Source organism: Gopherus evgoodei, chromosome 15 (genome assembly GCF_007399415.2).
Source record: "Gopherus evgoodei ecotype Sinaloan lineage chromosome 15, rGopEvg1_v1.p, whole genome shotgun sequence".
Lineage (NCBI taxonomy): Eukaryota > Metazoa > Chordata > Testudines > Testudinidae > Gopherus > Gopherus evgoodei.
This window is the reverse complement of record NC_044336.1, coordinates 6,874,724-6,888,473: the sequence shown is the minus strand read 5'-3', so window position 1 is coordinate 6,888,473 and position 13,750 is coordinate 6,874,724. Positions and strand designations below refer to the sequence as shown.

Below are 13,750 nucleotides of genomic sequence, written 5' to 3'. Positions count from 1 at the left end.
TCTGGCCGGTGGTCAGTAAAAGGAGATGCGGGACAAATACTTGGTTTTGCTGAACACTCACTGCCACGGAGCGGTCTGAAGATTTTCTCTCCTAACGACTAAATTGGCTTTAGTTAAACCTTGTAATTCACACCAAGGGTGAGACAAGCTCAGAGGAGCTGGTTTCCCCATCCTAGCCATGAATTTCAACTCTCCAAGCCCGCTCTGCGTTTCACTGGGCACCTCTCCATTTTACACCGATTTACATCGCTGCCTTGCTTTAGGGCAGTTTATGTCATTATATAAATATTGTCAATTGCTATAAAACAAGGCAAAACTGCTGGAAAATGTCATAAAATGGATGTTTCCAAGTTTCCTAACCGGAAAAATATCAGGGAGATTTTGATTTTTGTAGCATGGGCATCGTAGAGATTGAGTCTGAATTGTGCACCCAAATTGCGCCCGTTTTTTGTTATTGTTTTACAAGCAGTTGCTTATACAAGTTGTGTGTGAGTGCAAACCTCCTTCACCCCTTATGAGCCTAATGTGGAAGCTAAGAAAAATCTGCACCGTGACTTTAACAAAGCAGAAGTGCCACAGGCTCCATGGAGGAGTTAAGCCCCTCAAACGCGAGTCTGAGCGGATCTGCCCCAACCGCTCCACCACAGCAGTGTTATAATGGTGAGGTGCTGAATATCAGCAATGCCTAAGGAAGCCAAGAGAGAGCTGAATACAGCCTCTACCTAGAAGAATTGACCTCTATGGACTACAGAGGTTCTCTCATTTATACTGGCAGATTATTGTTCTGTCTTGGGAAAGATTTGTTTCTACAGTGGCTAAATGGGTAGAGCCTTTTGCATCTAGTTGCTTTGGCTAGTGTTTCTCCCGGCGCAGGGCTATACATCATGTACATCAAGTGGGACTGAAGTAGCACACACGCCTTCATGCTGGCCCCTCAGCACAGGCATGAAACTGCATCTGAAGCTTTGCGTGATTACCTGCTGCTCTAGCACAAATCCCCAAAAGAGAGACATTCAACCTGATGCTGAACAAAAATCTCCCCTTCTCGTCGTCACTTGCATGAGAAATGAGAAGACAGGTGACCAGCTGTCTCAGGGACACATGAGGACTCTCAGGGGCAGGAAGTAACGTGACTGTGTGGGCTTCCCAGCAGTTTGCCCAGTGGGGCCTTCATCTTCTGAGTAACATTTAAAGGGGGCGGGAGGGTTGGGGAAGGTGCAGTGGATTGTGAAGGGCTAGTTGGGTATAGAAGTGAAGCTACTGCTAGCAAAGAGTTGGAAAGAAGCCTCCAAGCAAAGCCTGGGCACCAACCTCCCTTAGGTGCTTCTGCAAATCTTCTCCTCCTATCTCCACCACTCTCTGGATTTAACACAGTGATGACTGGCCATTGGCAAATGGGACCTGAATTTATTAAACTCTAGACTGAGGATTATCAGCTGGGAGGTGGATCCATGTGTGCCGCAACGTGGTTCAGTGCATATATTGTGCTAACCAGCTGGCATCTAAACAGCATGCATCTCTCCTTTGAAAATCTGGATTTGAATCCAACAAGAATAGCTGGGCCATGATTCCAAAGTTAGGTGCATGTGAAACAAACTGACTATTGTGTTGTCTTCTAGTGGCTGCTCCACACACAGTGTAAGAGGCACACAGTTGTGAGGATGCAAGCAGCCACTAATAACCAGCACCATCACACACGCCCAACTTTGAAAATCGAACCCTATCTCTTAGATACTGTACAGCAGGCAAATGATTATTAGAACTATATTTTACTGAAGACCATTCAAGTAACCATTGTTAATTGATCCTCAAATATGTCCTCAATGATCAATTCCTAATTAGTTCCCCTACAATAATTGTCTCGTTCAACCTAAGATGAGAAAATGTGATTCTGGGATAGGAAAGTTAATTTCCAGCATTGCCGTTGGTTAGTTTCTTGGCTTTGGAACTAGCAGGCGTTAGCAATTTTAAGGCAGTTTGGCGTCTGTGACCTCTTCGACACAAAGGGGCGAAATAAGCAAGGGGACCACGGGAACTGGTAACTGAACAAGCCTGGGTACTGTGGTGATCGAGGCAGTGCAGGCCCCAATCCAGCCTCGTGGCGCAAAGGTTTTTGGGTGTGTGTGAGAGATTTTTTTTTTTTATGTACTATGAGGTGCAAACTTGGCAGTCCCAAAGAAGTGATTCCCCTACATCCCACCCGCCCGCCCCCCTGACACACACAAACTGCAAAGTGAGTTCCTTCATAAAATCCCTAATCCCAATCCCTATCTGCTCCAGGTTCTACACAAAGCAGCATGCACAGTCTCTCTTTCACGCTCCGCTGCCACCTCTTCCTCTAGGCTTTCTTACACTTCCCCTTCTTCTCCCGTTGCTGGAACTTCCTGAGCCGCCGAGCCCATGTGTCCCTCCACTGTATCACCAAGCTGCTCTTGTCCGCTACGATCCCATTCTGGTCCGGCGAGTCTTCATCATTGCCCAGTAGCAAGTACTTCTTCATGGGCTTGATTTTCGGGCACTTGCATGCTATATCTTTGGAGCGGATCCACAGGATCTGGTCTCCACGCCGTATCCGGTTGGTCCCTTGTTTGTACACAGAGATGATGTTGACGGTGAACTTCCACCAGTCGCCAGCTTTGTCGGCCTTCAGGATGTGGATCTGCACAGCTGAAAAAAGACAAGAAAAGGAAGCAAGTTGAGGCTTGTTTCTAACTCCGTTAATAAAGCACCTGAGAAAAAGACCCTTCACCTCTGGTGACCGGCCTCTGGAAGGAGCAGCCAAAGACCAAATAGATTTGTGGTGACCACATGTGAAATGAGTATTGAATGAAGCTAAATCCCCCTGAACCAAAGTCCATGTTGCAAAAGCCACCACAAGAGTCACTGCTAATTAACTACTATGCAAGCCGTCTCTAAGCAATGATGTCAACCATTGCCTGGGCCATAAAGAATGCACTCTGGTCATACCCCCAAGCATGGTCCCAGCATGTCAGGGATGAGACTTGTTAGTGAGATGCTTGGAGAGAAGTTTCGCCCTGCTGCTCATGAGGTACCTATTCTGAGGCTAAATACAGGGCATCTGGCACCAGGGCCATCAGTTCAGGAGACTTTCTGAGCACAAACGTCTGAGACACTAGAATTAACCCCTACCCCAAAGTACTTCTTGTAGAACGGGAGGTTGCTGCACACACAACATGTTTGAGGCTGAACCGTAAAAGCAAGGAAGGGAAAAATGCATCCCCTCTTCTCTGCCCAGGCACCCACCTTACCATCACTGCACCTACTGTACACCACAGAGCATGCTCTAGTGCCTTAACACCACCCCCTGGGTCCTTCTGCCCCAGGCTGTTCTCCCCCATAATCCATAACTGGTAGGTGTGAATGTCTGGGGCAGTGGTACAAAGGGCGATGGGACCTGGCAGAAAAGACTGAGCTTTGGGGGTCAGTGGAGGTTTCAGCCATATGGGATAGGCTCACTCCTAGCTGAGAATGGCAATTAAAGGGACCTGGTTCAATGTGGTCATTTGACTCATGGCAGGGAGACCCCCACCAGCAGGTCAAGGAGGAGGCAGACATCAGCAACCCAGGTGCAGAACCTCCAGCATCCCAGCAGGGGGTGTCCCGCAGAGTCAGGGAGTGTGTGGCCTGGGTATCAGGAAATGGTTCCTGGGATGGGGTGTCAGCCTTGGAAGAGTCTCTCAAGAGAAAGGATGGAAGCCCCAGTGCCGGTGACTAGAAATGGGGCTGCGGGGAATGCTCCTGCCCTGTAGGGTCATGGACTGGCTGATCTGACAGGCCTTCATCACTCCTCTCTAAGTGGAAGGAAGAACGCTAGAAATACGGTAGCTTCTGAATGCTGCCCATGGGAGCCCTGGTTCCAACTAGTGCCCAAGAGCTGGGCACTGTATATAACACTCAGATACACCACAGGTGCACCCGGGGCACAAGACTTCCATTCAGCCTCTCAGAGCCTTCAGTTTGCTGTCTTAGCTATGGAGGTACCTTAATAGGTCTGGCCCATGGAGACTAACAGTGGAACAAGCCAGAGCCTTTTCTGCCTGATGGCTCTGTGACCACTTCGCTGCTTGGTTTCCATGGGTGCTGATCTCTCCCAATAAGCCATTTGTTTGTTTACCAAAGGGAGTACAAGTAGGAGCAAGTGTAACAGTCTAGGACCATGGAGAGATGGCTCCTTAGCTGATGTAAATCCACACAGTTCAAATGGCTTCAGTGGTGCTATGCTTGATTTACGCTAGCTCAGCATCTGGCCATTATTATTTCTGGTAGAATTATTGGCAGGCTACTGTTGGAATTTGGTGAAGCCCTGGCTTCCAAGGTAGAAGCCTGTACGGGCCTGGGATGTGCTCTCCTTTGGACCATCCTGCCTTGATAGCTCAGGGTGGAGCTCTGTGCTGTGATTCCCTCCATTATTCAAAGCACTGCTGCTCCACCCGGAGGGTGGGCTGAGAGGCAGGGACAAGGGCCAGGGGTGCCGAAGATGCACATGGATGACGTTCAGAGTTATTCATGGTTCTTGTGGCGAGAGAGACCCATTCAACTTTTCTCTCAGATGTTTCTGGGCATCCTGATCTTTGCACGCCGGGCTCCATGTTCAAACCCGGCTATGATGGTAACTGTTGCCATGTTTGCCTCACCAAGGGATTTGACGCTCATTATGAACTTTGAAACAATAAATAAAATAAAAAGTAAATTGGGTTCATGTTTGACTGAAGTCATGAAGGTAACCATGGTGACAAAATGCACCCCTTCCGCTTAAAGCAACAGGGGAAAGGGGAGGGGGGTGGAATAAACCATCCAGAACCCTTATTTTCCTTGGACACAGCTGGCCAGGACTGTGCAATGAATTTCATTGCAAGATATTCTCAACATTTACTCAGCAAAACTGCTGCTTGTTAACCTGCTCCTAGGGCGCATTGCCTTCTCTCCAGGTGCTGGAGAGCTGGGAACACACAGCAAAGAACAAACACAATTCTCCCACACACCCGCAGCACAGCTTGGTCTAGAATCCTCTACTATTGGAGCAGCTAGAGCGCCTCGAGGTGGCACTAATGCGCTTATCCTCCTTGTACATCTGCCACTAGGTGGCAAGGTGATCTCTCACACCCAAAACCAAGCCTTGGCAGTGCGAGTTGGGCATGTACATGAAGGAATGGCCATACTCCTAAAATGGGAGTGGCAAAGGTACCTCAGCGCCTAACTCCCATTGAAATCCATGGGAATTAGGTGCCTAAATATCTCCCCTAGATTGTGACATTGCAAGTCACTGCTTTTAAGATGCTGTCCCCTGGACAGGCCACTCCTGGGACATAGGGAGGTCATCATGGTGGATGATGTGCTACATGAATCTACATCAAATCTGCTATTGAGTCTGATACCAGAGCTGCTTTGAAGTGGTATGTGGGCCTTTTGTGCACAAATCACCAGCATTTATGGAACATACAGCAGGCCCAATGCGCACAGGACAAGCTCAGATGTCAGAATGCGCCTCAACACCATGACTTTGTAGCCAGGGCTGCTGGGTTGGGTGTGAGAATGACCCTTGAAAATGGAAGGCCTGTTACATGGCCATGAGTGAGTGAGCAGTGGGATTTTTGTGGCTGGAGAATTTGGGTTTGGAGGTTATCTTAACTGTCATTCATCATCTGTTTAGGTTTTTGAGGAATATTTTGTCTTTGCCTTGCAGATGAGTGAGATTACCTCAGGAGAATGTAAAAGTTTGATAGCAGCTTGCAGCTCTGCATTATCTGGACTAGTGGCTCAGTGTCCTAAGACGTCAATGTCTTTCCAGACCTAAACCTGAACTGCATCACAAGTCACGTGAGTATGGTGACCCTCATGTGTGTACATCTAGCCATGTCGCCCAACCAAGAGGCACATGGACACCATGAATAGACTCTGGTTAGAAGAGGCTCTGCACTGGAATAGCAAAGGAGTGCAGCTGGTCAGGAATGTAAAGATGCCGACGGAGCTGGAGGAGACCTGGTCATGGCATGATGGAGAGGGTGGAGGGTGCTGCCACTCAGGACAGAGATGTGGTCACAGCGCTGTGGGGGGATGCAAGGGAGTGATGTGACCATACCTTTTGGGGGATTAGCTGCAAGAGAATCTGGGCTGGCCCAAGGAAATCAGAGTGGGCCAGCAGAGGGCAGCTTGGGTAACAGCTGGGACAACTGCCCAATCCCCTTGCACAACTGGCCTGTTTTCCAGGAGAGAGTCACAGCCCAGGCTGAGGCAGGGTCTGGTTAACAGCACTTGCAGGCAGCCCTTTCTTCCCAAGACTTGATTTCCCCATTGGGAGGCTATTACAGGATACATTTAGCAGCTGAGTTAACTGTCCAGCATCTCCTGTGAACTCAGCCTATTCCCTTTTGGAAGGAAACAGGATCTAGGATATCTCCCACAGCGATCTCTCTTCGCAGGAGAGAGGACACACCTGGGGTTATATTGACCAGCTGCGCAGAGACCAGGTGGCTGGAAGACAGTTTAGACTAGGACAGCCTCCCCGCTATTAGCGCAGGACTTCAGCCAGTATTAACAGTACAACATCCTCATCCCCCCTCCCTCCCCGGCCAGTTTGTTCCAGCTGTTTGGACAACGTGCTTTTGGAAATAGCTGCGTGTTCAGTGCTGGATCCCAGCCTTTGCGACTGCTCAGATGCGGCGGTATGGAGGGGAATTGGTTTGACCCATTCGTGCATGGGCCCATCCTGCACTGCGCCCAGGCAGGTGGGCAGCACGATCTAAGAAGTATCTCCCCTTTCTAGCTGCATCCTGGCATCACTGAGCAAACACGACATTGTCTTTGTGTTCACATCACTTTCTGCATAGGAGAGAAGTACTGTACCTGGAATGGAGGTGAACAAGCCCTAAATCCCAGTCTGACCCCAGGGTTTCAGCTTCCCTTCTCTGTGGCCCTGGCCTGTTGCATTTGATCTGAGGCAGCGTCTCAGGTGCCATTCAACTGAATTAGAAACTCAATAAGTGGATTCGGCCCTTCCAGAGCAGAACACTAACCCTACTGCCCGAAACATGCATGGATGTTACCAGCTGACTCCACACAAGTCTCATCAGACCGCACCCTCCCAGTCTAAGCCTCCATCTTCACAACCCCGCTACTGGTGACAATGGCTGCCCAAGGTGTGCACAGAATGGGATGGGAGGGAAATGGAGTCATGTAAGCCTCCACCAAGCTGCAGAAGTTTAAGCTCCCGCTTATAACCTGGGGACTATAGGAGGGGATAGTGCATCTGAGCTCAGCCTGGCTGTGGCAACTCCAAGAGGAACTGGTCCAGGAGAGTTGTAACCACCTTCCTTTTTATGGGACAGGAAAGGAAAAGGTCTCTTACTATGGGAGGAAAGGATCTGTAAAGTTTGTTGAGTAGCAGCTATTGTGATGTCTCGCAGAACAAACCGCTCCTCCCCTATGATGCTCAGTCATGTGCTTGCCAAGAGTGCAGCATTCTGCACCCAATGTACATCAGTCCCGGCTTAAATCAACAAGGTCTGAACATCGGATGGAAGTCCTGCTGGGAAAAGGAGGGGGGTGTCTGCCGATCGCCCAGGGACCTAGATTTCCAAGAGCATCAAAAGGTGGTCCCAACGTCCATGAACAATCTGGGATTGCTGTCTTATTAGCACTTCCCTGGCCGGGTCTGGTTTTGTCCATCTTGTCTGCAAAGGCCATCTGAGGCCACAGCACTGATTGGCTGCTGGTGCCAACGCCACCAGCCAGCTGGAAAGGCTGAAGGTGGAAGGAAAATCAGCTGGAGCCCAAAGTCCCTGGTTTTATTGTGCAAGACTCTCTCCTGCCAAGGGGAAGCATATGCTCTTGGTCAGTTACCATCTATTAAATTTGTATTAAAAATCAAGCAAGCAGGCTGCTTAGCCCTGTGCAGGGATGGGGCAGAGACTCCTTCATGGGGATGGTGCTGAGAAGCAGTGCTTGCAGCTGGATCTCAACTTCCCCAAAGTTGAGGGAAAGGTTCTGGCTTGGTCCACTGTAAAGAGATTGGCTTGAGCCAATGTTTGGCCCCAGATTTGAATCTACACAAAGTGCAAGGAGGCTTGGATCTGGGGGTTGGTGCAGGCTCATCTCTTCTAGCACTGTTCAGCAATGAACCCTATTGCTAATTACAACCCACCGCTTATGATCTTGCAAGGATATGCTATTGAGATCTGCACAAGCAGAGGAATGAGGTAGCGATATAGGGCTTGAGGGCCGCAAACTCCAAAGCCATGAAGTTCAGGTGTTCGTAAGCAAGAAGAATAATTTTGGATGCTTACCCGTTCCTTTGGAAATGTTGGGATGAGGAGGTGGTTCTTAGTTTAACTGAGCCAGTTCACCAATCTCTGGCTGGAGTGTAGAGAGGCAGAAATTTAGAGAGGGGCCAAACCAAATCCCGAGACCCAAACACCCAGATCTGGATCTGGCAGATGATAGGTAGTTTATTTCATATCAACAAAGCCCAGTGCATGTTTCTGATCAATGTTTTGATTGGCCAAACAGGTCTGTTCCACTCCTACCGATCTCCCACATTCTGAGCATACAGGTACAATGCAGTGCTGGTGTGTGCCTGTGTAAAGATGAGATGGTTCTTTTTGGCCTACATTATGTGCAGAATCCATGATCCAAAGGTTCAGTTCCTAGTCTAAGCAAGTTCAGTGCAGAAATGGTGCTATCCTTTCAGCACCACAACTGACACTTCATAGCCCAAGCGGAGACACTAAGAGGTGCCATCTGGGCACTCTCAGCAAGAAAATGGGAATGTCAGCTGACTGTTCCTGGGAAATCCCTCGCTCAGTTTTGGATACTGTCATTTATGGGACACAGGGAGGGGAAAGTGGAATGACGGTGACATCTGTTAAGACATTCAGCAGTGTGCTGCGCTGCTATCTCCCATCCCTACGGCATCTTTCACACTGAAGGACCCAAAAGCACAGTGCAAACTACTACTTGTATATTGCCGTATCCTTTCACCCACATGCAGTCACCTCCGGCGTGGAACGCAGAGGCTGTTTAACAGTGCCTAATAGCACTACTCCAACATTACACAAAGGTGACGTTACATCATGATCTGAAGATAGCGGGAACAGACCTCTTCCTGGTCTTCTATCGGAGGATCCAAAAACTAGGCCCTGTGGTTGACAAGGGCTTTCTTCCAGCTCCCTTGAGTTTACACCTGTGTTCTGATACCTGCAGGATGCTAGACTGTGCCTGCCATGATTTAGAAGGTCCAGGATTGATCATAGTTCTTCCATGCTGAAGAGCTGGTTTTGATCTGGCTCAGATGCTGAGTGGGATGCAGTGCAGGTTATGAAACATCTTCAGCTACACCGGCTCATTGCATTATGCACTATCTTCAGCCCTTTTGTGAGACAGTGTCTGGACCTAGCCAGTAGGGTGCTGGGTACTGGTGTTGGTTCTGATCCACCCTCCAAAGGTTCTGGGCTGGACTGGAACCTCCTTATGGAGGAGACAGGCTGCTCTCCAGAACTTGATGCACTGGGCTGCTTGATGTTTGTCACTCAACCGCCTTCTTCTGTTACCACCAGCCCCTTTTATCGTTGGTGTGCCCACTTCTGTGGATGCTGCCTCTGTCCCAGCCCATGTCCGTTTCTTTTTGAAATGTGGCCCAAACAGAACACTGTAATCGCTCACCTGTCCTGTGCCCAGGGATCCACTCCACTGCCATCTTCACCCAGATGCTCCGCTACAAGCCATCCACTCAGGCAGCTGATTTAATATATCTCAAGTTGAGCACCAAAATTGTAGGTCCCCCAAATATCTAAAATCACTTCTGAGAACCCTAGATCATTATCTCTACCCAGAGCGATGGAACCAGAGGTGCATTATAAAGCCCTATCCAACTCCTTTGGTTACCAACAGCCTGATAAGAGTTTTTGGCAGCTATTGTTCACCCAAATAATTCACTGCACATACTACTTGCTTTGTTATACTTATTTAAAGCACCAGTTCATGATATAGATACACAGACATTTCCAGGTGGAGAAACCCATCCATTCACCTAGTCCTTGTGCCACTTTCACCAGAAGTGAATGCATTTCAAACAGGAGACAAACACTGGCTCTGGGCCCTGAGCTCTGCACAGAAAGTTAGTTTCTGTGGCTGCCATGAACTACCGTAGGGTTGCCAGATTGGTGATGCATGGTGCAGTCGGAATTTCCATTCATAAAAATGGCAGTGTTGTGGATTCAGTTTCAACCCACAAGGAGGGAAGGAAAACTGCTTTCATTACTCGAGTAATGGAGCATTTTGAGTGGCTGCATGTTGATGAAACAGACACAAAATCTGGAGGCACCTTTCTTTGCCTTGTTAACGTGTTTGTTTCTTTTAAAGAGCTGTCAGTCAAATGAAACTCATGGCAGCTGTAAGCAGAAAATGGGGGAGGAATAGGCAACCCTGCTGTATGTTGCAAAAAGTTGACACACTGTGTCTCTTATTTTTGTCTTTCCTCTGATGAGGGAACCGTTGACTTCCAGGAAAGTGCCTCGCGGGGAAATGATTATGCAGACTTCATGAATTTATTTGCTAATTGTGAGCTGAGAGGAATCAATAAAACCAGAGAGAGGAAGAAAAAAATCCACTGGAAGTTACAGCACTGGACAGGAGACAAAATAAAGAGAAATCACTTTATGGGAGATCCAAGCTGGCTCAGCCCAGAGGATGTAGTCATGCCACTTTTTCCGTTTTCCAACCTGCCTTTGTAGTTCAACAACAAAACACTTTTTTGATTGGATTTTATTTTTTGCCTTCCAACCTCTTGATTTACAATGCAGCCTCTCTGTCTGTCTGTCTGTCTGTAAGATTTATCGTGAGCCAGGTCAATGCTGGAGGGATGCAACCTTCATTATGTAAGTTGAAAAAAAGACCTAATCAACTACCCAAACAAAAATCTCTGACCTGTTTAGATGACAAATGAACATTCAAACTACTGAATTAACACTTGTAGGAGCAACACATCTGCATAAAAAACCTCATACACAACATGATTTAATGCTAAAAAGTTGGGGGAGGAAGAAAGCTGGTAAGTCCACAAATACCATAAAAAATTGCAAAATATATATTGTTTTTAAAACGCGCGTCATGAGTGCCAGATGCGTTCATGAAATCCGAGCTCTGACCACATATTTCCCAGACTAGTGTGAAGGTAAGAAATGGTGAAGATGAGCCAGTTTATTATTTTTTTGGAAACAAGTCTTTCCAAAAAAACTCAAACCTTTGGCTGGCCCTGATCCGCACTGACAGAATGGAGAAAATGAATGCGAAGGAACTGTACAGAGGTGGTTACAGGAAACATGGTTTGTCTAAAAATACAGGCTGTATATTTTGATGTCAAAGTCCACTTTTTTTTTCTTTTATTAATGAAGTGGAAGGACTGAAGGCTTAGGTGAAAGCTTGGCTGGCACAGCCACTGCTGTTTTCATTGACAGAAAGTTTTATGCACCAACCTTTCATCTAGAACATGTAGTTTCCCTGGAGCTGAAGGAAAAGAAGTGGCCTTTCAAATATTGTTTCCTCTAACTGGTAGGTGACTGTGGCCAAACATCTGTCACCCACATCTGGGGTTCCCAAAGGAAGCTCCTGCAGTCAGAAGGGGAGTGAAAACTCACCCCTTTGCCTTTGGTTTTACAGTGGTAGCGTGGAGTCACCTTCCCAGTCACCAGGGAGGGCTGAGTTTGGGCAGAACGATCCCCCAATGGCATATTTAGATGGACTTCTGTGCTAGGGCATGGGGAGAGACTTTCACTGTCTGCCTTTGGAGCAGGTGGTTGGCATGTTAGCTGGGACCCAGCCACAAAGGTCAGGGGGTCAGTTTTCAAAAGTACCTACATGACTTAGGAGCATAAGTCTGATTTTCAAAAGTGACAAGAGCCCACTGACTTTCAATGAACCTTTAGCTTTCTAAGGGCCAGATGTTCAAAGGTATTTAGCAGCCTAAAGATATGGAAAGGTATCTACTGGGATTTTCAAAAACACCTAAGCAGGTGAGGTGCCTAATGCCCATGGAGTTCATTAGATCAGGTCCTAACCTGCTTTTGGAGCCTAAGTCAGGCACTTTTGGAAATGTCACCCCAGATCATGAATGCACACCCCTAGTGTAAATGAGCTGCTTTGGTGCAAATTACTCTTTTTAACTGTCTGCAGTAAATCACACTGGGGTAAGCTTTCAGGGCAGGACATCTGCACTAGTGGTTGCACCAAGGAAATGGCATTGCTTTAGTGTACCCCAGTGCATTAAAAACACAGGGCCTAAGGCTCAGGGAACAATTCCTTGTTGCCTCGCAACATGTGTCCTTGTTTCAGTGTGCAATGTTAGCAGGCTGGGGTTTTATACCCACTTCCCACTCATTTGCATAGATGTAAATGATGGCATAAGTTGCAGGCTAACATGACAAGAATAGTCATAAGCAATAATAATAATGTTGCTATTGTTATAAATTGCCATAGACAAGTTGTCACCTAGACAAGGTGCAGGGCAATGGAGAATCAGACATCAATCTTCAGACTCAGATCATCAAAGGTGCCTAATTCCCACTGAAATCAATCCCATGACAGTTTTGAGGACCTCGGCCGAAGTCCAGAGAGAGGCAAAGGCCCTGTCTTGGTTAGGAGAAAAGGTGCTTTTCCAAGGAGCATTAGCGAATGTGGTGAGAACCAATGAGGGCACCCACTGCCTCTCACCTGTGCGAGTCCATTAGCTGCATGTGTTGTAACCCACATCGAACCCAATGAGGCGCTTGTTTCCATAGCTATATGTGCGCTGTGTATCATAGGCAACTGAGGCACCAAACCCACATCTCAGACCGTTCTCCTCAATTCCACCTCACTGGCAACCACCCAGCTCACCACACAGCCCGTCTCCACAACAGCCTCCCTAGCCTCATGTGACCCTAAGAGCCCCTCAATGCCAACTGGCCAGGGCGATGCAGGAATATCCTGCTCCTGGGCTATACATTCTGGTTCGCCAAAGAATATCATGTGAGGTCTGAAACAGTCATTAATACCATTGTGAAATGTACAGACAGATGCTATGTCAGGTGGTGTGTGTCTGCTGGTACTACATCCCTGCAGTCTGAGGAGGGCAAGAGCAGCACTGACACGTGGGTTTCTGCTGGACACAAGATGTTTATTCCGTCTCTGTCACTCACATGTATATTAAGCATTGTAGGCCAGTGCAGTGGAAGCTTCATTTGCATATGAAGTCAGTGTGGGCTGGGAAGTTAACAGGGAGGGTGCCCACTGGAGAATAAGCTCCAGGGGCTCATCCTGACTCTGGGAACGGACCATGAACTTTGAGTCTACAAGGAGAAGGCCAGGGTAACATCCTTTCTCCTGCACCTGTGAAGCGAACAGTGCACTGATAGTCCTGAAAACAGGATCTGAAAGTGCCAAAGGACATTTGCGGTAGGATAAAATGATTTAGCCCACAGGTTAGCCTGCAAGGGATAGACTGTAGGAAGCATTTATAATTTAGTTTTATATGTAACCCTTTTCTTACCATTATCCCTGCTCACTCTCTCTGAAATGATGATCTGTGATAATTGACAGCTGGTTTCACTATAACTATATCTCAGTGCTGTGGTATTAAACGAGCAGCGGTGCCTGTGATGAATCTCACATGCTGGTGTGTGCACTGGTTCCTTGGGAACAGAAGACCTGCTAGTTCTGTGAGTGCTCAGTGGAGAAGGGGCTGGGTGCTACAGGGGAC

The 13,750-nt window shown here is 47.8% G+C and overlaps 1 protein-coding gene across 1 annotated transcript in view; it reads right to left on the bottom strand.

Annotated features, from left to right (window-relative positions):
• Window positions 1–2,218: 2,218 nt before the first annotated feature.
• Window positions 2,219–13,750, bottom strand: part of NTN1 (netrin 1) — a 220,033-nt gene continuing 208,501 nt past the window's right edge. The window contains exon 7 of the mRNA XM_030534975.1: window positions 2,219–2,667. Coding sequence (XP_030390835.1) covers window positions 2,339–2,667 — 329 coding nt within the window. The 3' untranslated portion in view covers window positions 2,219–2,338. The remainder of the gene's footprint in view (window positions 2,668–13,750) is intronic.